General features: G+C 39.4%; 1 protein-coding gene across 3 annotated transcripts in view; it reads right to left on the bottom strand.

Moving 5' to 3' along the window:
* Positions 1-4,273: 4,273 nt before the first annotated feature.
* The window catches only part of Spag6 (sperm associated antigen 6), a 58,770-nt gene continuing 38,951 nt past the window's right edge, over positions 4,274-24,092 (bottom strand). For 2 of the 3 annotated variants that reach the window (XM_036188457.1, XM_036188459.1), the window contains 6 exons: positions 23,316-23,489; positions 22,026-22,178; positions 19,536-19,727; positions 13,949-14,065; positions 10,325-10,470; positions 4,274-4,682 (listed from right to left, as the gene is read on the bottom strand). In XM_036188457.1, coding sequence (XP_036044350.1) covers positions 4,613-4,682; positions 10,325-10,470; positions 13,949-14,065; positions 19,536-19,727; positions 22,026-22,178; positions 23,316-23,489 — 852 coding nt within the window. In that variant the 3' untranslated portion in view covers positions 4,274-4,612. The remainder of the gene's footprint in view (positions 4,683-10,324; positions 10,471-13,948; positions 14,066-19,535; positions 19,728-22,025; positions 22,179-23,315; positions 23,490-24,092) is intronic. The other variant, XM_036188458.1, reaches the window with a different exon arrangement.

Raw genomic sequence — 24,092 nt, 5'->3', positions numbered from 1 at the left:
TCCTTAAAACTATTAGTCCCTTCTACACTACACTATTTCAGAAAATTAAAACTCTTCAGAACTTGAAGAGACTTGACTGACCACAGTGAGAGGGCTGTCTCAGCCTCAATGAGCCAGGGGCTAGCAGCCTGTGCTCCTTCTACCCACTGCAGGCTTTCTGTGGTGCTGGGCACACTGGCAGCACCAACACGTACATGGTTTACCCTGTACATGCCACAGAAATATGTAAAATGGAGAACTCAATGTAGGCTGAAATCATTCCCATGCCACTGAACATCTTCATATCCAGCATACTTTGAACATCAGTAATGTATACATTTTATATTTTAGTATAAATTTTTACTAAGAATGTGTTGCCAATAAATTCTATGCATGGACAAACTAACAGGCTTTGTTTAATGTGTAGATATCTGTGTAATAATGTGCAATGTGTGATAATGTGTAATGTGTGATATACCAGGCCATCTTGTGATGGTGATATATAAATTTTCTTGGTCCAGCATTCAGTTAAAATTACTATAGAAAAAATACCAATCATGAATAAAAGAACCTCAGAAATACATATGTTTATACTGAGCACTAAATTAATTACTGAGGAAATACTTTCCCCTAAACCCATTTTAGGTAAATAGTGAGAACTCTGCTCTGTAAAGCAAAGAAACTGCTGTGTCTCCAGGAATTTTATTTTAAAATTCTTGAATAACATGGATACATTTCCCCCAATTTTTTCCTAACTGAACAAGGCTTAGGAAGCCATCTGAAGTTAAGCTAACTTCTTAATGGCATCTTTCCTGGGTTCTGTGATCTGGAATCTTTTTGCTTCCCTCCCCTGATTCCACACTATAACTGGCATTCACAAAGCTCTGCATTCTTTAAAGAGGTTCCTCCAATTAGGATCTGACTGGAGAGCCTCCAGGACTAGTGGAAAACAAAATGATGTTCATATTTTACCAAAATCTAACATTAGAACTCAAAAGGCTTTGAAGCAATTGGTAAATACAACAGTTTATGTAGACTTGTCACTTGATCCCGTCAATCTCTAAAAAGTAACTACAAATTAAATTTTCTAAATGTCAAATTTGATGGCCAAATAAGCCTCAGCATTTGCTAGCACCTATCTTAAAGAGATGGCTACAGAAATTTCTTCATCCTTTCAGTCAGTTTCTAAACCTGACTTCTTGGGGATGGCCTTTGGGATTTAAGGCCAGGGTGGCTGTTGAGCAGGGCTTTATTTCTAGCAACAAGTAAACCTTTCATTCTTTAAGGGCTTTTCGTTGAGAAGAAAAACAGGCCAATGTCCTATGAATATGAAGTTGTCATTTATTTTCACATGTGAATGAAATATGACTGCTTTGTGCTCAGCGGCTTGTGGCTGTTTTGCTCCATCTGGGAGAGCATGGTATGTGTTAGAAAACTCCATGAGGGCAGGAAATATAGCTCTACTTTATTACAAATCATTGGGCTTAACCCCCACTTACTAAGAATGAGGACTGGGAGACACCATGTAACTGCTGGCCAAAATGTCTAACTTTGTCCTTCAGATCTCCCACAGATCACATCAAGTCTATGTAGAATGGAGGCCTTACAACACTGTCACCTGCTTCATGACAGGTTGTTTTCATGAGCATCTTCTGAGAAAGCTGAATGTGTATCCTCACCCTTCCTCCCTTCGAGGCTAGTGACCAGAACCCAGGCTTCACTATCCTTTCAGAAAGGTACTGCTCATTTTACCTCTTCCCACACAGGTGAGGTAGCTTCTCTACAAAAAAGAAGGTCTGGCCAACTCTACTGCCAAAGCCCTGACAACAGTTACCCCTCATACGTGAGGAAGCCGTATAAAAAGTTAAAATTTGAATAAACTGCAGGGAACAGTGAGAGGGAGGTTAATCTGCAGAAACACAGGCGCCAACCAAACTCAAACCAGGAGTGAAGATACCAGAGAACATCGTCAATGGCAGACATGACGTTTGCTTTAACACATATAAGAGGGTTTTTAATGCCATATTTTAAAAAGTTTAATGTGGCTTAAAGTGTCTTGTAAAGAAACATTGTATACAGGTGGGTGTGGTGGCATACCCCTTAAAGCCAGTATTTCAAAGGCAGTGGCGAGCAGACCTCTCAGAGTTGGAGGCCAGCCTGGTCTACATTGTGAGTTCCAGGACAGCCAGGGCTACATAAAAGATACACCCTGCCTCAAACAAAACAAACAAAAAAAGAAACATAACTTAAAATTTCCTAATCCCATCTGATCAAATTAGAGACATCTAGCAGAACATTATTATTTTATTCTTAGTGTAATACTCTTTGATGAAGATAAAATGACACATAGAATGAACAATGTCAACTACAAAGTATAATGGTAATAGGAAGAAGCAAGAGAGAAATTACCATTCCAATATCTAACGATATTTTAACCTAGGTAAATTAATCTTTGTTACCACCGCCATGGTCATCTAAGCAAAACTGCTGTCGTGGTTTTGATGGTTGTTTTTGTTCCAGACCAGTCTCGGACTTGAACTCCTGATACCATAGCTTCCCCAGTGCTGAGCTATCACACATGATTGAAAAAGTCTAATTAATGATGAAGTCAGGCAGTGGTGGCAAATGCCTTCAATTCCAGCACTCAGAAGGCAGAGACCGGTGGATCTCTGTGAGTTCGAGGCCAGCCTGGTCTACAGAGTGAGTTCCAGGATAGCCAGGGCTACACAGAGAAACCCTGTCTTGAAGAGCCAAAACCAACCAAACAAACAAACACAAAAAAGAATGATGAAAGCTACTTTTATCTCCTCAAGTCATAAAATGGCTCATAAGACAAACTAGATAGAAAGGAAAGAGAAAGGAAAGCTAAAAAAAAATTGGGGGGAAAAAGCAATATTTTTCTATGCAATGAGTTTAAGAAAAAGAAAGTAAGGAAGTAAAATGGGCTATGAAAGTGTTAAGAGAGGAAATCAGGATTGAGGTTATGCATTGTACACACATGACCATGAGTGCAGTCCTCAGCATCCTCACAAGAAGGAAACCACTAGACATTCTAGTTCGACCAAGTAAAAGAGATGGGAGGAGGTTTGGTGCTGGTTATGAAGAAGCTTTTAAAGCTGCGACAAAGCTGTTTGCTGGTAGAAGGTAAGGAAGACAGAGGTAAACCCAGGAAAGTGCTCCATGTAAACAGGTAGGGGTCTAGGAAGGAAACTTGAAACCAGGTTTTCAGGACTGGGCCCTCTGTAGCCTGGGAATTTTCTGACCTATCCTGTCTCTTTCTGTTCTTCAGATCTCCAGGAAAGGCCACTCAAGAAATATAGCTTTAGGAGCTAGAGAGAGATGGCTTAGTGGTTAAGAGCCCTGGCTGCTTACTCTTTCAGAGGACCCTGGTTCAATTCCTCACACCCACATGATGGCTTACAATTATCTGTAACTCCAGTCCCAGGAGATCTAAAGCCTTCTTCTGGCCTCTGTGGACACCAGGCATGCACATGGTACACAGATACACATGTAAACAAAACACTCATACACATAAATAAAATTAATTAGAAGGAGAAATATCCCATTAGACCCAAAGACAAAGGCATAACAACCAAGATTCCTGAATCCAAGCACAAGTTTCTAAGGCCAGAAGTGCACTGGCTAAGTAGAAAATATTTTTTAAAAATTGCAATGCTATTTTTAATGTTCTGTTGGCATCTTCTTTGACCCCATCACAGCTTCTGAAGTGAAATGCATTAAGCCTGGGTCTGCTGCTATTCTGCACAAATTACACCTTAAATCCCTGAGTATGTGAATTTGGAAAATATGTTGGGCAGGTGAAGCTGGGACAAGGGGATCCTGAAGACCCATTTTCCATGACTGCAACCATCAATGGGAGCCATGAGATGACCTCTCAGTGAGAATGGAGAGCTTAACCGTCAGAGTTCATGGAAGGTAAGGAACACTTCATGAAGGGTAAGAAAAAAAGAGTTTTAAAACTTGTAATAGAAGAGGGCTTTTCCCAAATCCTTAGATTAGACAGGCTGGCTGTAGATCTCTTGTGTTAATTCAATGCACTTAAGTAGCCACACATCATTTGAGGGCCTTCATTTCCATCACGCTTTCCTCTTTCCATACTCCCTCCCCATTTTCTGGGTAATTGACAGGTCAGTTTTCCTTACTCACACCTATGAGGAAATAACTAAGGGTTTTATTTTTTTCTTTTTTTAATCCAAATAATGCATCATATACTTTTTAATTTATTTATTTTTTATTAAGAGATTTTCTATTTGTTTTACATATCAACCATGGATTAACTAAGAGTTTTCAAACAGCATGTCTCATTTATATCTAGTCATAAGGATGTGTGTGTTGTGTTGTGTTTATGTGTTTTGTAGAAAAATAAGTACCTTAAAACCCTTTATTGCCTTTTAAATCTTCCTTTATGCATATCTCTATGCATGCAAATGTTTATGACTAGTCTTTATACATTGCAGCTAATAATTTATAAAGAATTACATACATATAGAAAACATTAAGGTATTTCACATTGAACAAAAACTGAGATGTACTTAGTTCAAACATTTAGAAAGCACTTTAACAACTGCTGTGCACACTTTCCTGTGACTCTGAGTATAAAAATAGACTTTGTTCAGTTAGTAGGCGGCTGATAGCTGTCCACCCTCTGCAGAAGCATATCTGAGTATCCAGGGGAATAGTACCTGAAAAAGAAAGTCTGCTATCAGATATATGGGCATGTCTCATACAGTAGTCACAAGAGAGTCTATATACAGAACTTACTGAGGTAATTATGGGCCGGTGAGACGGCTCTACCAGTAAGAACACTTGCTGAGTTCATCCCTGGAGCCCACATAGTAGAAGTGAGCACCAAACCTTCAGGTCTGACCTTCACATGCACGCTGTGGTACACGTGCACATACATATATGTATGTGTACATGTGTGTGCACACATAAACATATGTAAAATGTTTTAATATAGATAATCATGGGTGAATCACATTTGTTCAGGTAATGCTTATGCATAGGGTTAGAGCATATGGAGAAGGAGGACCTGATTCACAGTGTTGTACTAGACACTTCAAGAATGTAAGTGTGATGACAGAGGAGACATGTTCCAAGTACATGCCTTCAGTCCAGTGGAATATTTCAGAGACTGCCTTTTTATCACATCAAGTGAGTGATGGTTCTTAAGGAGCATAGCTGATAAATGTCATTTGTATGTATACCATACAACCTATTATTTCTAATCAATTTCTGAATTCCAGTTGCTTTAGAAATCACATCTTGAAATATAACTTGGTCAGAATCAGTCATAATTCATGTTGAAAAGAGTTGAAATATGGTTTGTAAATACTCATTTTATATAAAATAGAAAATTAACCATCTTCATTGGTTCTTGGGCATATATAATACCATACATTTACACTTCTAGACTTCTAAATCAAGCATCTTATACAATATTTAGTATAAAGTATTAAATATATGAACAGTGATATACTATGAAAAGACTTTTAATTTACATAAAAAGCCAAATAAAATCTAGTACATATTCTAATGTAGAAATGGATTGAAAAACTTAGGAAATTATTTAAAATTTTCCAAAATATTTACTCAAAGTGATTAAGCCTCAGAAAATGATTTTTATAAATAAAAGTTAGTGTTGGAGCCTTGTCCCTTGTTAGTTGTCTTTATGTCTACTTAGAAAGTCATAATTCTGGAGCTGGAGAGATGGCTCAGTGGTTTAAAACACTTATTGCTTTTCCTGAGTACTGGATTCAATTCCCAATTATAACTCCAGTTCCAGCTTCTGAGGGTACCATGCACACAAATGGTACACAGTCACACATATGGGCAAAATACCAATACACATAAAATAAAAATTAAAAAATCCTTTTAAAAGTCATAATTTCTTCCACAATGTACATGTTAAGGTGGGCAAAACAGAGATATATTTTCTTTAGTAGTATCTTTGTTTATAATTAAACAGAACACACACTACCTAAGACATTCTTTTAAAGAGTGTTCTTTCCCCATGTACTCATGTACATAGACACAAACATATACACATAATTAAAAACTAAAAAGAAGACAAAATTTTAGCTGAGTGTGGTAGCACACACCTTTACTCCTAGCTCCCAGGAGGTAGATACAGGTGGATCTCTATGAGTTTGAGACCAGCCTCATCTACATAGCAAGTTCCAGATCAGCCAAGGTTACATAGTAAGACCCTGACCCTGTCTCAAAAACAGTTTTCATCAAAGGGCCAAAAAGGCCACCTAATCTAGAAAAATCCACTTCAAAAATGGGTTTTTTAGTTAAATCTGGCCTTGCTTTCACTGGTGCCTCATAAATATGTCATGCATAAGACAGGTAGTTTTTATAAAAGTGTGAGGAGGCAGGGTTTTAAAAACCTTTTCAGATGTGCTATCCACTAGTCACATAGGTCTAAGAACACCAGAAATATAGCTACTATGCTTAAGAAACTAAACTTCTACATTTTAACTTCCAAACTGACAGATCAACAAAGAAAACCACAGACATGTTTGGAATCATTGGTGAGTCTTCCTTTCCAGTGTAAGTTTTCTGTGGTCTAAATTTAACCCAAATACTTCCAATGAGATTTACCACTCGAATTAAGATATGTTAAAAGTAACAAATGTAAAATAACTCACAAATTTTATATTGATTACAAGTTGAAATTATATGGTTTGGATATTTGGATTGTTAAAAAAAATCATTAAAATCTACTTACCATTTCATTTTATTTTCTTAAATGTGACTACCAGAAAACTAGAAATTATACATGTGGCTCATGTTATATTTTCTACTGGACATTGTTATTTTAAGAGTCCCACTCTATCAATTAGGATGTGCCAATAATTTTTGAGGCTTTACTAGATTAATTTCCAAGCTTCCTGCCCTTGCCACAGTCCCTTCCCAGAGACCTCGGGAAAAACCATGTAATTCCAGCTCAGCAATGAAAGGCATTTGAAATGCACCAGAATAATTTTCTTTTATATTTGTTTGCTATGTATTTATCATCAAAACAAATAGCAAAAAAATCAGGAACCAAATATTACTATATAGTAATATGATTATAAAATTAAATTTTATTTACCTAAAAATGCTAGTTAACCTCAAGAGAAAAAATGAGAATGGAACCACTCCAACAGGGACAAAAAGAGATAGTGACTGAATTGAATTCTTACCAATACAAGCCCCTTGACTATCGTGCCATTTAATCCTAATGTTATGAGATAGGTAATAATATTTACAAATGCTATCTTAAAGAATTTCAACAATTGCCTGTAAGGTCACACAGGAAATTATTAGAACTGAGATAGTGACCTAGGTCTGTCTGTCCAGACACATGACCTACACTTTCATCAAACAGCCATAAAGAAACGTGAGAAATTCCTTCCTTCCCTCTAGCTATCAAACACTGCTACTCTAACCTAGCTCAAATGGTCTCTAATCTGAGGGTAAGCAAATTAACCTTACCTCAGACTATGAGGAACTTGGGTTATTCTTGCCTTGGCCTTTGGCCTCGGATCTAGCTACACTGTTAAGGACTAGAACTGTGCTGTGAAGCAGGCTGTATACACGCACCATCCCCACACAGATGTGTCTGTCCCAAAGGCTCCTTTCCTCCTGACAGTGGGCAGAGATCCAGAAGGCAAGCTCAGAACACACCTTGTGGCTGGGGAGCGGGCCAGACCTAGAGCATAGGTCTGTGGAAAGCCTCGTCCAGACCCCTTCCCTCTTATAACACCCACCTGTGCTAGAAATGATGGAATGAAATTAAGATTGGAAGGAAATATGAAATGACTATTGAGCTGATGCTATCTTATAAAAAATAATCAGTCCTAAAACACTTGTCACCAACTTAGTTTTGAGAAATAGATAATTAAAAATAAAACTATTTTGAAATTGTACTTGTCTATTTTCAGTGTTTTAAAGATTTCCATAAAAATGTTATTTTCTAACACTATGCTTTCTTAAAAATCAGAAAATTAAAGTTTGGCTAACCAAAATCCTCATGAAAATTAGTTAGTTTTGGTTTTTTGTTGTTGTTGTTGTCCCCCTCCCCCAACCCCCGGAGCTGAGGACCGAAACAAGGGTAAGCACTTTACCACTGAGCTAAATCCCCAACCCCGAAAATTAGTTTTTAAAATGAAATCTCAGCTGAGCATGATAGTGAATGCCTTTAACCCCAGCACTGAGGCAGAGGCAGGATCTCGATAAGCTTAAGGCCAGCCTGGTCTACAGAGCCAGTTCCAGGAAAGCCAGGACTACAAAGAGAAATCCTGTCTCAAAAAAAACAAAATAATAATAGTAATAATAACAATAATATAAATGAAATCTCAAAGCACAGAATTTAAGGATTTCAATTTTTATAATAGTATTTTGACAAAGCACCAGATTAAATTCTAATATGATAGGTTGCTTTTTTGTTTTTGTTTTTGTTTTTTTAATTTTCACTGGTTCTTAAACCTAGAAAAGGAAAAAAAGAACTGAATTTATTCAAAAAAGCACCTTATCATTGGTTGATCAATAGATCGTTTCCATTCTGGGGATCTTTAGTTTGCCTTTGTTTTCTCCATTTTTACTTTGTTTCTTTAAACACTGAATTGAAAGTTATCTTAAGCTTACATAAAATATTCTTAGATTAAAATACACAATATTCTTTCATGTACAAAAACAAATTTTATTAATAAAATTTTTTCAGAATTCCTTCATTTTATGGTTTTACAAGTATTTTTATACAGCTTTTTATTATTAATTTGTGTATTTTATATATGCTCTGGCACACTACTCCTTTGACATCATATACTAGTGTATTAATATTTTCAAAGCTGGCTTATTGGAATTGTTTCAAGCTGTCTTCAGCCTCTAGAGTGCATAACTTGGACTGTAGAGGCGGCTCAGTGTTTAAGAGACATACTGCTCTTGCAGAGGACCCAAGTGGGAACCTGAGTTTTGTTCCTGGCACCACCTCAGGTGCTCCACAGGATCCATCTAGGGGCACTGCCCTGATGTACACATACAGAAATGTAACTGTAAGTGCTTTAAAAGAGTTCAAGCTAGACATGGTAGCACATGCTTGTAATTCTAGCACTTGGGAGGCAGAGACAGGCAGAATCTGTGAGAGTTGAGGCCAGCCTGAACTCCATAGTGAGTTTCAGGCCAGCCAGGGCTACATGGTAAGACTCTGTCTCAAACAAACAAAAACAAAAAAAGAAAAAAAGAAAAAGAAAGAAGAGCACATATAGTTGTGAGTAAAAGAACAATTTAATCTTAATCTTCTGCTTTTTAACTCAATGTTACTATGTTTTTAAAACATCTTTAATGTCAATACTCAGGAGGCAGAGGCAGGCGGATCTTGAGTTTGAGGCCAGCCTGATCTACAAAGCAAGTTTCCAAGACAGCCAGGGCTACACAGAGAAACCCTGTCTCGAAAAAACAAAACATTAAGTTTTAAGTAGGAAGAGTAGGTGAAAGGTATAATTTTATATGTTATAGCCTGTGAGTTGTTATGGGGGGAGTTTGTATTTTCTCTTATTTATGGAGAAAATACAATTATATCTGTACTCTGTGTTCCATATTGTTTTTTTAAGACTCAAGTCTTTAGATTATTCTATTCTTTTCTTGGCAAATTTCCTTTTATTTAGGGCTTAACCATATAGTTTTCCTCTAGGTTTATAAGACCTGAGACTTGGGCTTAATGCTGTAAAAATGGACTTCATTTTGAGAAATCTTAATTTGGGTTGGAGGTGTAGCTCCGTGAGTGGCACAGGGCCTGAGAGTAGGTTCGAGTTGAGCCTGGTTTGGTGTGTTCCTGTACCATCGGCACTTGGGAGGCAAAGAGGGAAAGACAATGAATTCAGGGCAAAGTCCAATCTATACAGCAAGATCATCTCAAACAACAAATAAACAGTTATGACCTCCTTCTCCTAATCGTCGTCTTCTTGTGTGTGTTGGGGGGGGGGGTGGCATGTATGCACACGTGTGTGGATATAAGTGCATCACTTACCACCTTGTGCTGGGGACAACATCTCTCAGTGAACCTAAGTCTCACTGACATCAACTGAGGCGGCTAGCCTGTGAGCCTCCAGGTTCCACCTGTGTCTGCCCCAAGTCCTAGGACGTGCGCAGCCCAGGCTCTACACAGGTGTAGGAATCCTAACTCAGGCCCTCTTGCTTGCAAGCAGGCACCCCTATCATTGAGCCATCTCCCCAGCCCCCCAAATCTACATTTGGGCACAGATAGAAAAGCTAACTTTGACTTTTTCTTAAAAAGGTGTTTTGTAAAATGGAGCTGTTTAACGTCCATGTCCCCCACCTTACTATTTCCTCTGGGTAACAGCTGTTAATGTTGTTGATGTATTCTTGAAGGAGAGAACCAGGTTCTGCTTTTATCTCTTGGATCTTTTTAAGTCCACCACTCGTTACAAAAAGACGGCGAGCTTTGCTGTCATGCGGCAGCACCTTAAAAAGAGAAATGGATAAAAACTTCATCTTCGCTTTTCCAAGTGAGGTCATTCCTCTTTAAAAGCCATACTGTATCAGCAATAATGTAGAAGAGAATTTGTGTTCAATATATCACCTCTAAAATAAAGAGCCGATGACTGGAAGTGAAATACACTCTCTTCAAATTACATTAACCCTTATGTTACAGAGGTAGAATGAAGCAATTCAGTGAGCAAAGCTGATGGGTCCACTCCCACCTGAAGCATGAATCTGAGGTCTCCCTGCTAGCTCGACAAGTGAGGGCGAGCTCCTTAACACAGCAGGAAGGTCCTCTCCCACCATCTAAATACTCTCAAGTCCCCATTCTAAGCTTGTCTCCGGCACATCAGAGCAGGCATGCTATGTCTCCAGTTGCAATTCCCACTGAGGAAATGTCCCCTTGCCTGGTTAACTCTTTCTTGTTGTTCAATACTCAGCTCCTATAGTACCTCCTTTAAGAAAAGAGAGGTTGGGTATGGTGGCATACATCTATATCTCAGCAGGCAAAGGCCAGAGGGTCATGAGCTAGGCAGATTATGAACTGGAGGTCAACCTAGGCTATACAATGATACTCTGTCTTTAAAAATCTAAGTAGTTCAATGATAAGAACATTTGGCAAGCATGTACAAGATCCCAGCATTGGGGATAGAGGTGGGAGATAAAATGGAGGGAAGGGGTTGGGAGGAGGTGGAGGAAATGATCTTGTTTATAATAGCATTAAAATTGACTATTCAACAGAGTTTGTCTTCTTCCATGAACTAAAGAGAATTTAGTTGGCTTTAAACACGTGAATGTTTGTTTGTTTACTTATTATTGTGGGTGGGCCACAACATGCATGTGGACATTAGAGAACAACTCCATAAAGTCGGTTCTCTCTTCCCACCTTTCCACAGGCTGCAAGGATTGAACTCAGGTCAAGCCTGGCTGGCAAATGCCTGTACTTGCTGAGACAGCTCACCAGCCCCAGTGTGCGGTGTTGTTTTAATGTTTATTGATCTGTGTGATGGGGGGTGCACATGCCAGAGCACATGTGTGGAAGTCAGAAGATAACTCGGAAGAGTTGCTGGGCTCCGGTTTGCACTCATGGTCAGGTGTGGTGGAAGTGCCTTTACCTGCTGAGCCATGTCGCTGGGCCCAAATGTCTTGTTTTTTAAAACAAAATTTTGCTTGTTTTTGTTTTCAGTTTTGTTTTTTATGTACCGTAGCTTGAATTAAACTCTTACCATATGCCATCTCATTTAACCTCTACAACAATGTAAGGAGTAAGTACTTTTATTTCTGTCTTCTGTGTAGTAAAACTAAGGGTTAGAGAGGTCAAACTTTCCTGGAGAACTGGAGCGATAACTTGGAAAATGACTCAGTGGTAGAGCTGTTCCCATGTGTGTGGCCTCAAGAGCCATCCTCAGCACCAAAATCAAAACAAAAGATGTAGGGAAACAGAACCGAGCCTAAACCAATACACTCACACATAACTTATGCAGACACCACTTTCTCTTTTGCTGTTTGTTTGTTTTGTTTGCTTGTTGCTTTTGTTTTTTGGTTTTGTTTTTTTTGTTTTTGTTTTTGTTTTTTTTTTTTAGATATGTCTTACTTTAAAGCTCTGGCTGGCCTGGAAATCTTTTTATTGATCAGACTGGCCTCTAATTCCCAGACAACCACCTGCCTCTGCCTCAGCCTACATGGTAATAATTTATATTTTAAAATGTGTATGGTATTTGGTCTGTATTTAATTCTGTGTACCATGTGCATGCCTAGTGACCATGGAGACCAGAAGAAGCCATGGATCTCCTGGGAATGGAGTTAGAGACACTTATGGGTTGCAGTGTGTGGGTACTGGGAATCGAAGCCAAGTCCTCTGGAAGAACAGCCAGTATTCTTAACATCTGAGCCATCTCCAGCCCCTGTAGACCGTGTATTTTAACTCAGATGTGCAGAGTACAGTTCCCCAGTCTCCAGCAGCTGAGGGCACCACTCTGATGTCAGTGGCGATGACAGTCATTCACCGTTAGCCCTTCTGTCTTGCTTAGAGTCACAGGAAAACGGAATTTAGCTGCTATCACTGCTATATATTAATTAGCTGGTTCCTAAAATTATTTTCTTGCATGCTCGCAAATTATTTCTTTGCGTGTATGTAAATAAATACATGCTCCTAACAGTGTATTTATTTAACATGCCTATCAGACATCCAAGGCCAAACGAAGCTACACCTGTCTCCTAGGTCAGGCAGATAGCTTTATTTCTTGTGCAATTTAGGGTGAGACCCTTCTTTCTTATACAACCTTACAAATAGACTCCTAACTTCTTACCTAACCACTTCTCGGAATGTAGACTGAGCACATAGGTTCCTTTTTGATATACTAACCAGTCATTAGCACTCAGTTGACCTCCTTTTCCACTCCCATTTTGTAAAAGAAGGCCTGACAGTCTCTACCTGAGGGAAATTCTTTCCTGCCTTTATGACCCTGTAGAATTCAAGCCTGGTGACCTTGCTCAACCAGGGGATTGCTATTGTTTGAGTTTATACTGGATTTCTGGGAGACTTAGGAGGAACATGGAGAACTGAGAGACAGAGAACAGGAGAAGGATAAGGAGAATTTTGACCAGAGAGAATGTGTGGACGAGATGGAAGATGAGGAAGAGTCAGATGTGGAAGTACTGGCTGGGTAAGAATGAGATAAAAAGGACCTAGATGGGGCATAATTAAGATGAGAGAATTAAGATAGAACTTAGAGGGGACAGCAGATAAAAGCAGAGAGAAATCAGGCAAGAAAGGAGCTAGGCATGAGAGCAGAAGAGAAGCTGTGCAGAGAGAACCGACTCAGAAGAAGAAAGTGTATGGACTTTGGAGTTTCGTGTACATAGATTCATTTCCTATCATCAAAGATTAGATTATCAGCTGGTTGTAATTCTTCCTGGACTCTGGAGGGGACTATCGAGGGTGGACCCCTGTCCTGTGACTGTCTGAACCTGTGTTGCTGACGATCTGCAATGATCGATGAAATGTGACAGTTCCATCTGTTTACACTGTTCCCAGGAAGTCACTGTATCAAATGACTGAGATCGTCTCCAGCAAGTTCAATTTCTGAAAAAATATTTCAGTGGCTCAAAGACATTTTTCTAAAAATGTTTGCTATTTTCTTAGACTAAAGGACATGGGAAATTACTAAATGATAAGTTTCAGCATGAATTATCTATAAGTTTTTTATGTGTTGACATATTACTTCCTTTTTATACTGTTCAAGAAGATAGTCCAGAGCTATGAAAACTATAGGAAGAAGGAATGAAGTGCTTCATTTATCGGAGAGTTTTATTAACCTATGTTACCTGTATCATTTGAGATTGGTGAGAGCTAAGACTTAAATATAAAACCCAAATTTTATAGAAGAAAGCAGAAAAACAAGTCCACAAATCATTTTCATTTTCTTCCCTTTTTCCAGACTATGAGAGCATTTCTTACCTTACTGAACTGCCCAGCCACATACTTCAGGATATTGGGAGGTGCATCATAGAGAAAGGGCTCGAGAGCTGGGAGGTAGGTGCATTTTTGTATGATATTCTTTATGGCCTTTTTACTCTATTGAGACACAAAGCAGAATGCATACAAAGATTGGCAATTCATGTCTCATATTCCCAAATTTTGAAAATGAAATCAGTTTCTTGCAGTTGCTTCATTTTTAAACAGTTTTCTGAGGAATTCAGCAGCTGAACTCTCTCTCCAGCCCCTGTAGACCCTGTGTTCTAAGTCAGAAATGCAGGGTACGGGTTCACAAGTCCTCAACAGCTAAAGAACTATTTTGACTGGTTTTATTATCAGTTTTATCAGCTGGATTCCGTTAAATTCAAAACTATGCAGTGAGTTGCTGAGCTCTTAAATACTTATCAGGTCATTAAAATTATAAAGTGTACTTAGGCACTGTAAATGAACATTGTTTAAGTATAAATATATGGATAAGTATACATGTGTAATGATGAAACAGATAATTAAAGCATCCTATTTGTTTTAATCAACAACTGTGAGATAATAGTTATGATAGAGTATTCTATATTACCTATATGGTATAGGTATTCTATACTGTCTAAAAGATTTCATGCTCGTATAGATGCACTGATAAACTGCTAGCATATGACTTATTCAGTGTGCATTTGTAGACACTGCTATAGCTCGTGGGTAGAAATTGACCAATTCTCAAGAGGAATCAAAACAGAATCTAAGCTGTTGAATGAACTGTCAACTGAGAATCACTCTCCGAAACACAGGCACCACGTGTGCCTTTCCCACCTCCCCTTCCTGCCAGCATGCTTCTTCCGTCTGTTAAATGAATACCACATTGCTGCCCCCTCCTCCTGTTAATGTGGCTGAAGGGCCCAATGTGACTGCGGAACACTGTTGCACCTATAGCTGGTTGTGATTCTGTTTCTTTGACTGACATGGCTCCCCCTTCATATTGGAAAGCTTTTCAACTGCTGTGTTTGTCCACAGCTGTTTCCCCTGGAATTTCACGTCTTGTATGTGGTGTGCATCTGAGCTGCCTCAGGGACTTTGCTCTTTTCTCCCCCTGGCGCCACAGCCAATATGGTCTTCTGGTTTTGTTACTGTATGTCTGGCAATGCTCTTGAAATGAAGGACCATTTTGATTTTTACACCATGGACTTTATAAATGGTCATTGTATTCAACAAAACTTTTATCATATTTGTGCTATCAGCAAATTATCTCTTGAATTTTAGGTTTCTTTAGAGATCCAGACTAAGAAGTCTTACACATCCTCATCTACAGAGACACATTTGACTAAAACCATTGCTGCATAGGTTAAATAAGGAATGTAGAACTGTAGCCCACAAGTAGTGTAGGTTGAAAATAAACCCCAAGCTTTCAACACACCTGATTATACTATACCTTTATAAACCATCTTAAGACCACGATGACCTTAGCAGACCAAGAAATTTAACATAACTGCCATTGCTAACAAGGCCAAATAGCTACAATAGCACAGACTGTATCCATGGCACCTCAGGATGGCCCTACTCTGACTCTGACTACTCCAAGTTGATAATGTGTGATCAAGTGTGATCAAGTGGAGAGCTCTAAAGAACAATCTAATGACCTTAGAAGTTCATTGAACATATTATCCTCAATCTGAAAGATACATACTTAATTTATAACTATTCTCTTAGACAGGCATAGATGTTAGGATAATGATCAACATAATAACACTACTACTACTAATTTCATGTCTAGCATGAAAGAAACATTAGTTAGTTAAGATTTGGCTTACCTGCCTACCTCTGAGCTGTAATAATTGACAAATGACTCAGTTTAAAAATGAACAGGGCTGGAGATATAGCTCAGCGGCAGAAGGCTTGCCTAGCATGTGCCAGACCCTGGGACTGATGCCCACCACTGCAAAAAGATAGTTTAAATAATAAAATGGATAAAAGGTCAAAGAATACACATAAACAGCCAAGACATATATGAAAATATTTTCAACGCTACTGGCCATTAGGCAAATCAAAAGTACACATTAGGATAGCTGCAGTAAAAAATAGAATGAATGAACAAAATTCATTCACAATAATGCAAAAATTAGAACCTCCTATACTGCTGGTAGATGTAAAGCAGTACAGTTGTGTTAGAAAACAGTCCAATAGTTCCTCAAAATTTCCAGTGACCCAGCAATTTCACTTATGGAAATATACCCAAAAGAAATGCAGGCATGCATCCAGCTTGGAGACATGCCTCAGCACGTAAAGGTGCCTACTGCTCAAACCCGGCCCAGCAGCCTGAATTTGACCCCTAGATGGAAGGACAGAATCAACTCCAAAGAGCTGGCTTCTAACCTCCACATTCAGCCATGGCACACGTGTCCATGCATATACATCATGCACACACACACATGAACACACACACACTAATGAAAAAAATTTAAAAATTAAAAAAAATCTGCATGAAAACATATGCAAATAGCTAAAGAGTTTAAATATCCCAGTGTCCATCAACTGGTGAATGGATAAATAATGGAATATTATCTAGCACAAAGAGGAACAAGGGACTGATACATATTACATGGAAGAATCTCAAAACTCAGGTTCGGGGCTGGAGAGACATCTCACTGATTAACAGTGCTGCTCTTCCAGAGGACCCAGGTTTGAGTCCCAGCACCCACATGGTGGCTCGCAGTGACTGGTAAATTCCAGTGCTAGGAAAGCTGGTGCCCTCTTCTGGCCTCCATAGGCACAAGGTACACATGGTACACAGATACACAAGCAGGCAAAACGTCTGCACACATTAACAAACAAACTAACAAAACACCCTCAGACTAGGTAATAAAGACACCAAGCACAGAAGGACACATCTGTTATAGGATCCCTCTTAAATGAAATGCCCAGAAGAGGCAAATCCACAGAGATGGAAAGGAAAGTGACAGCTGTCTGGATTTTAGGTAGAGATGTGCAATTCTGTAAATACACTAAAAACTATTGAATCTTATACTTGATATGAGTGAATTGTATACATTATATCTCAATAAAGCTACTTAAGAATGCAATGAGAATTATGACCACAAGAACTTGAAAGCTATGTGAAATAAACAACCTAGAAAGTTCCATAACGATTCAAATGCCAACATGAGCTAAAGCATTTCAGCAAGACAGATGATCTTATCAGCTAACAGAATTTTCATTCTTTATTAAGATATTAGAATAACGTAGGGGCAGGCAAACAGTGACCACACAGGAGAAACTTCGAGAGGCTGCTCACTGGTTGTCCCAGATTAGAACCAATTAGCCGTGCTTACAGAAGCTGACATGCCTTTGAGAGAGAAAGAACCTTGAGGTAGCTTTATTCTTTGAAAACTGCCACAGAGTAACAAACGAGAGGCCACTAGACAGTTTCTAATGCTTTTGGATACACATTTTCTCACAAAGCAAGTGTTAAACGGAACAGACTCCCCCGACTTCACTCTAAAGCAGCAGCTATATGCTCCAAGAGACCCTACAGAAGAACAAAAGAGATGACATCCCACAGTAAGAAGCTACTCAGAGGAACTTCAAGTTTGGGGAAGGTTTTGTTGCCAGGGAAATTACTAAAGGTTTGCTTTTTACCTATAATGCCCAGTATATTTCCTGAAAGTAAATATTCTATCAAAAGAAACTTCATTTCTATTAGTTAACTTAACAAAACCATCTTTGATTAATTAAACCAGAATAAAGGTTATCTTATTTTAAAAAGTAATGGTTTTACTCCATGGATATTTATATAACATAATGTCACAGTTCATTTAAAAAAGTATATGGGTAGGGGAGATAGCTTAGTGATTGGGGGCTTACATGCCTGACATGTGCAAGCTCTGGAGTTAATCTCCAGTACCACCTAGAAGTATATAAAAAGTATCTAACTACATTGCCAGGGTTTCTCAAGCTATAATTACTGTTGATTACATTAATCAGCCATAGCTGGACAGATCAAGACTGCAAATGGAGCTGGGATTTCTGACTAGAAAGTCAAGGAATCAGACACCCCTTGAACTAGAAAAGACCTGGGAGGGCCCACTGTCCTTCTTTCTGTCAGCCAGTTAGTGCTAACTTGTTATATCACCTCAGTGCTATGGTCTTATGAGGGGAGCCCTAAATCTATGTAAGCTGTTACTTTTTTTTTTTTGGTTTGGTTTGGGCTTGGGGTGTGTCCCCAAAAGCTCATAGGGAGTGGCACTATTAGGAGGTATGGCTTTGTTGGAGTTGGTGTGGTCTTACTGGATGAAGTATGTCACTGTGGGGGTGGGCTTTGAGGTGTCCGTTGCTCAAGCCATGCCCAATATCTCAGTTCACTTCCTGTTGCCTTCAGATCAAGATGTAGAACTCTTAGCTCCCTCTCCAGCACCATGTCTGCCTGTATGAACCCATGTCCTGCAAGCCACTCAATTAAATGTTTTCCTTCACAAGAGTTGCCATGGTCATGGTGTCTCTTCACAGCAATAGAAACCCTAACTAAGACAGGGTTTTGTTTTGTTTGGTTTGGTTTTTGTTTTCTGTTTGTTTGGTTTTTGGTTTTTCAAGACAGAGTTTATGTAGCCCTGGCTGGCCTTGAACTCACAGAGATCCAACTACCTATACCTCCTCCTGAGTGCTGGGATAAAAGGCATGAGCCACTAAGCCCAGCTGTAAGCCATTGTTTTGATCTGGAAAATCTTACAACTACTAAGAAAAATCTTACTCTTGGAAATCAATTTGTAGAAACTTATCATGTAAGCATAACTAGATAAAGAAACTCACTTTCATGAAACTTGGGAACTTCCTACCTTGTCATCCAAGGTTACATTCAGTAAATATGTTTACTATTCATTAATTTTACCATCTAATTAAATTTTTATGTCCTTTACTATTAATTTTATTTTGGGTTTTAATTACATTTATTTATTTATTTTGTGTGTGCCTGCAGCAAGTACGTGAGGCTCAGTGGGTGGCGTGGCCTGGGTCAGATTCTCTTCTTCTTCCATGTGTGTCTTATAAAACTTGCCTTTTAAAAATGCATGATTCAAAAATGTTAGTGAATCTCATACACGCTTTAAAAAGAAGTAAGACAAAGAATTAAAAGATCAGACATCCTTTTAGGAGAAGTAAATTATAGCTTCAGGAATGTTCTCTTACTAGTTATATCTTTGAAAAGCAACTTAAATTCTTTTGGACTCTGTTTTTTAAAGTAAAAAGGGACAGCATACTCTCTAGCAAATTCAAATTCAAAAATTCTATTATTCTTCCATTTCTATTTCATAGAAAATGTCAACAAATATAGAATGCAAAACCTTGACATTCACTTTACAACCAAGTTTTTATCTGTGCAAAATTTCCTTGAAAATATATACTAAGTGGGGGAACAAGGGTAACCAGTTTTCAAAGATAAGTTACCCAGTCTTCTGACAGATTTGTATTTCCCGACTCAGAAAAGCAACACAGTCCATCTGAAAAATCAAAATATTTAAACCACGTATCTTAAAGTCTGAGTCAGTGTCCGCCCAGTCTCCCCAGTCGGCTGGTTCAAAGCAGTACTCACTTTCACCTGCAGGTCCTCGGAGCTCTCTGGGGACAGGTACTGGGCCAGCAGTACTGGCAGCACGTCTGTGATGGCCACGGCCCGGGCATGCTCCGGAGTGTGTCTCCCAACCTGTCCAAGAGCCCAGGCAGCTGCGGCTTTAATATGATCTTCCGGTTCCTCTGATAGGCAGGCCGACAACTGGGGCACACCCTGGAGTGGGGATCAAAAGAGCAAGTGTTCCAAATCTAGAGCAGGGTTAAAGAGTCCACCACGTCTCTTGGGCGTTAGAAGAAATCATTTCAGCCTTGATCTCTTCTTTTCCTAAATGGTTCGATAAATGTGCACATCACAAGGGCAGTCATTTCTTAAGTCAATAAAATGTCGAGGACTAAATTGCCTTAATTACCTGTAACAATCCAACTTAAATAAGAATGTCTCTACCACCTTTACCCCCCAAATAGAGGGACATGTAAGCAAACAGCAGAGATGCCTCAGACCAGGCAGAAACAGATTCCATGGTGACAAACTGAAATGTTTAGGATCTCCAAATTTATTTTCCTTTGTTTAAAAAGTAAAGACTGAGGACAGCCCTCAGTTCAGTCCTCGGCGACATACCCACCGAAGGCACAGCAATCTGAAATAAAACAACCACAACAAACTAAAAATCAAATGAATGTGAGCAAGAGTCCGCTCTAAGCCTTTTACACGGAACGTGCTCCACTAACATCTTCCCTGAAATGCCACATGCCTTCCCAGTACTTTACACTGGCAGTTCTGATGCTGCCACAGGCTGAACCCGCCAGGTTGCTTTTGTTATACAGGTGGTGTGTGGACATTTTGCATTTTAGACTCTAATTTTATTTAAATAAGAAAAACATCATCAAAGTGCCTCAAAAATCAGTTTATAGACCTAAGGAAGAATCAAATAAACATATCAAATTTTAATTCCAGCTTTTGTAGAGGCATAATTTTGTAACTAGTTTGAGACAATAGTAATTATTTCAAGTTTAGTACTGTACGAACCAGTATCACATGTTGATGCTGCTGTGGCAGAAGTCAAGACCATCACACGTGCCTTCCCCCGGCCTTTTAATCTGCTTTTTCTTTTCTTTATTCTTTCACCCACACCTTGAATCAGTTTCACAAAACTTACCATGTTTCCATATCTGCCCTTTTTCCAAGCACTAAAACGGTCTGTCCACAACAGACCAGACCAGACCTGCTGAGGGTGGGGTAACTTTGGAAAACCCATGTTTGTGGGACATAAGGTAGAGGAGGAGGGGTGAAGAGAGGAAGAGCAGGTGGCTCTTGTACCTCATCCCATGCTCCACATACTGGCCCCAACTGTGAATACTCAGATGAGACCAGCAGCATCTGTGTGCTTCAGAGGTAAGAGACAGCCATGAAGAAGCACGTCAGAGGACAAGGAGAAAACGCCTCACTGCTGTGTGTGTGGTTTGCTTCAGACACTGGGAGAGACTGGCAGCAGCCCTCCACCAAAGAAGGGGAGAGTGCCCTGGCCAGATGCAAAAGGATGTGTAGGATGCACAAGCAACTGCCCTGCTCTTTCCATCCTCTGAGAAGCTATCTTCCTGACAAAGGAATCAAGGATCAAACCCAGACACATCCCTAAACGACCCCTCCAGATGCACAGTCCTGCTCCAGACATTGCTGAGTCTGCAGTGACCAAGAACAAAAGAAAGGCAGGATGAGGGAGCTCAGTACCCAGAGCATCACAGTGGGCTAGGTAGAAAATCAAGATCTCCTTTGTATTCTGAGGATTAGCAAGGGGAAAAAGATCCCCATTTTTGTTTAACAAACAGGAGCAGGTTTTCTATGCTGATAAGAGCCCTACCCCCTAGAGGGCTGCCATACACAGTGTGAGCACATGGTCTTTGGGAAATCCATGTCTATGTACCAACCTGTTTTGTGAGTACCTACTATGGACCAAGGCTAACTGTAGGGTGGATTCATAGAATGCTGTAATTGAGAAAAGGCTAAATCCCCAGAACATGAAGAAAAAAAAAATACTGCTGTCTGCTGTGCCCTCTGATAGCCTGGTGACCACGTCTGAAAGAGAGACGGCCAGCACCATCTCCTCATCCAAGTGACAGGAACAGGATCAGGAGGAGTGCACAGACCTCTGAGATGCATAAATGGGAAGGTCGTTTAAATGATGTTTTTAACTATAGTCTCTTTTGCATGGGTGCACAATTAATCCCTCAAGATATCATATATATATATATATATATATAAAGACAGATTACAGTAATGTTAAAAAAAGAGTTGATATTAGATGTGGAAAGCTGTACTTTTTCCGTGACTCACACCTTTTGCCCAGGCTCCCCCTGGACAACAAACCATTCAGCACTGACATTAGCAGTCAAACAAGTGAGCGCGTTTAGACAATTCTTTCGCTGTGTGCAGCTGTTTCCTATTTGGTGTCAGTCTATGCTTGTCTTGGGATGTCCTGCCACACTGTCTAGGAGAAACGGAGCGAGCACCGACCTTGGAGACGATCACTGCCATGGCCAGGTTCTCGGAATGAGCGGCCACGTAACCGAGCATCATGATGCCGGGCAGCCGTATGTTTCCTCTGCAGGTCTCCATGCAGTCGATCACAGCGGCCACACCTCCTGCATTGACAATCAGCTGGGAAAGCTGAAAGGAAAGGACAAGGCCCCATAGCACAATATGGCCTTTAAATATGACGGGGCCACTTTATGTTGGACTTTAGAATACCTGGTAAAATTGAAATACCATTCAAAGAGATTACTTGCATTTATTAAGGAAATGCTCAAGTATAATAGTCCCGCTACTTCAAAAGCTCAACTATTCATAGTAGAAAAGTTTATTCTGTGGTTTAAAAAAATTACACAACTTTTATCCCTCTTGTAATGAATTTCAAAATTCCTCACTTAGACACTAAGCTAAGGGCCAATTCATACCTGGCTAACTACAGAAGTGCCCAATCACAATGCCTTAGTATAAAGATGAATCAATGTCCAAAGACATCAGACTTAACGTCTGACCTAATTATCCCACACACTAACGGTGATTACTAGCTGGGTTCTTCCATTCTTGAAAAGTCTCAACTACTATAGATGTTGGATAAAATAGGAGTGAGGATTTTAACATGTAATAAAATGAAAACAGATTAGTCAAAATACACACAGGAAAAGTCATCTCAGCCTCAAAATCGACACAGGCATGCTTTGCCTCTCCTTCTTTTACATCTGAAAACTCAGAGCAGAAAATCATATTACAGCAGCCAGCTATCAGAGGGTCACAGTAGGCCAGGAGCCCCTGTGGTCTGTCCCAGCCTACAGATGCAGTATCGTTCTCACTGCCCCCAGCTGCCATAAAATGATAAGGACGACAGCGGTTCATAGTCCCTACAATCTAGAAATGGAAAACTAGCAATGATTAGAAACTGGATTTCAGTCTCGGATGTCATTAATACAATTCAGGGGTTCTCAAATGGAGGTGATTTTGTACCCTAGAGAACGTTTGACAACGTGTGGAGTCGGTTTTATTACACTATTTGCGGGGGAGGGACAGTGATGCCATCAAGTGGGCAGAGCCCAGGAGCCCTGGTGAACACCCACTCTACCATGTACAGACAGCACAGCATCCAAAACGTCTGCAGTGCCGAGGACTTGGAGCAATGACCTAGTTAGAGGGCCTTGGAGCAAGCCTCAGACCTCATAAACAAATTGGTGTTTTATTTTAAAAGCTGAAACTAAGTATAACTGCACCTCAGAGACTGCTTTTTTGTTTTGTTTGTTTTGCTTTTACCTCGGGTGTATGCTTTGCGATCTCTCTAATTAAAGTGCACGCGTTTTTCTTCACATATTCATCTTTGTCCTTCAGACAGGTAAGTACAACCGGGAAAATCTCCGCTTCAACAACCATCTCTGCCAGGTCCACTGAGTGCTTTGCGATGTGACTGAGAGCTGAAAGGACCTGGTGCTGATAAGCAGAAAAATAGATAAGTAAAGCAGAGCACCATATAGAGTCCACTAGTCCACCTCGGTGTTCAGATGGAACGTAAACAGCTTTATAATATTCAAATTTCTTCATGAGAAAAAAAAAAAAAGAGCTACATAGATATTTAGTACAATCTAAGATTTCTGAGCATTGAGACTTTCACATATTAGTCACAAACTCAAATTTTTAGGTTCCCCCAGTAGTTCTCTATTGAGTACTTTAAGACCTTTTACAGGTAATTAAAATGTGGGACCTTTAGGTAAAAAAATCACTTCTTAATTACACAGTACACAGGTTGCTAATTTATGGTATGTATGGTATGTAATACAATAACAAGCTGAATTAATGTCTTTATCGAATGATATTGATACCATCTCAAAGACATTCCCATCACTTAGCTAATGTTAACAATTAATGTATGTGTGTGTTAGTTGTATAATTGGTGAATTTAAAAAGCTAACAGAGAACTAATAAATGTGAAAATTTCATAAGCAATTCAAATACTCTAGTGGTGGACTGGAAAATCTTTAGGTCCTTGTACTAGTCAAAGGTTCCCCTAACCAGCTGTTTTGTACTAGTCAAAGG

The sequence above is a fragment of the Onychomys torridus genome, chromosome 5, assembly GCF_903995425.1.
Source record: "Onychomys torridus chromosome 5, mOncTor1.1, whole genome shotgun sequence".
NCBI lineage: Eukaryota > Metazoa > Chordata > Mammalia > Rodentia > Cricetidae > Onychomys > Onychomys torridus.
Note: the sequence above shows the minus strand (reverse complement) of the source record. Positions and strands in the feature narration are given on the sequence as shown.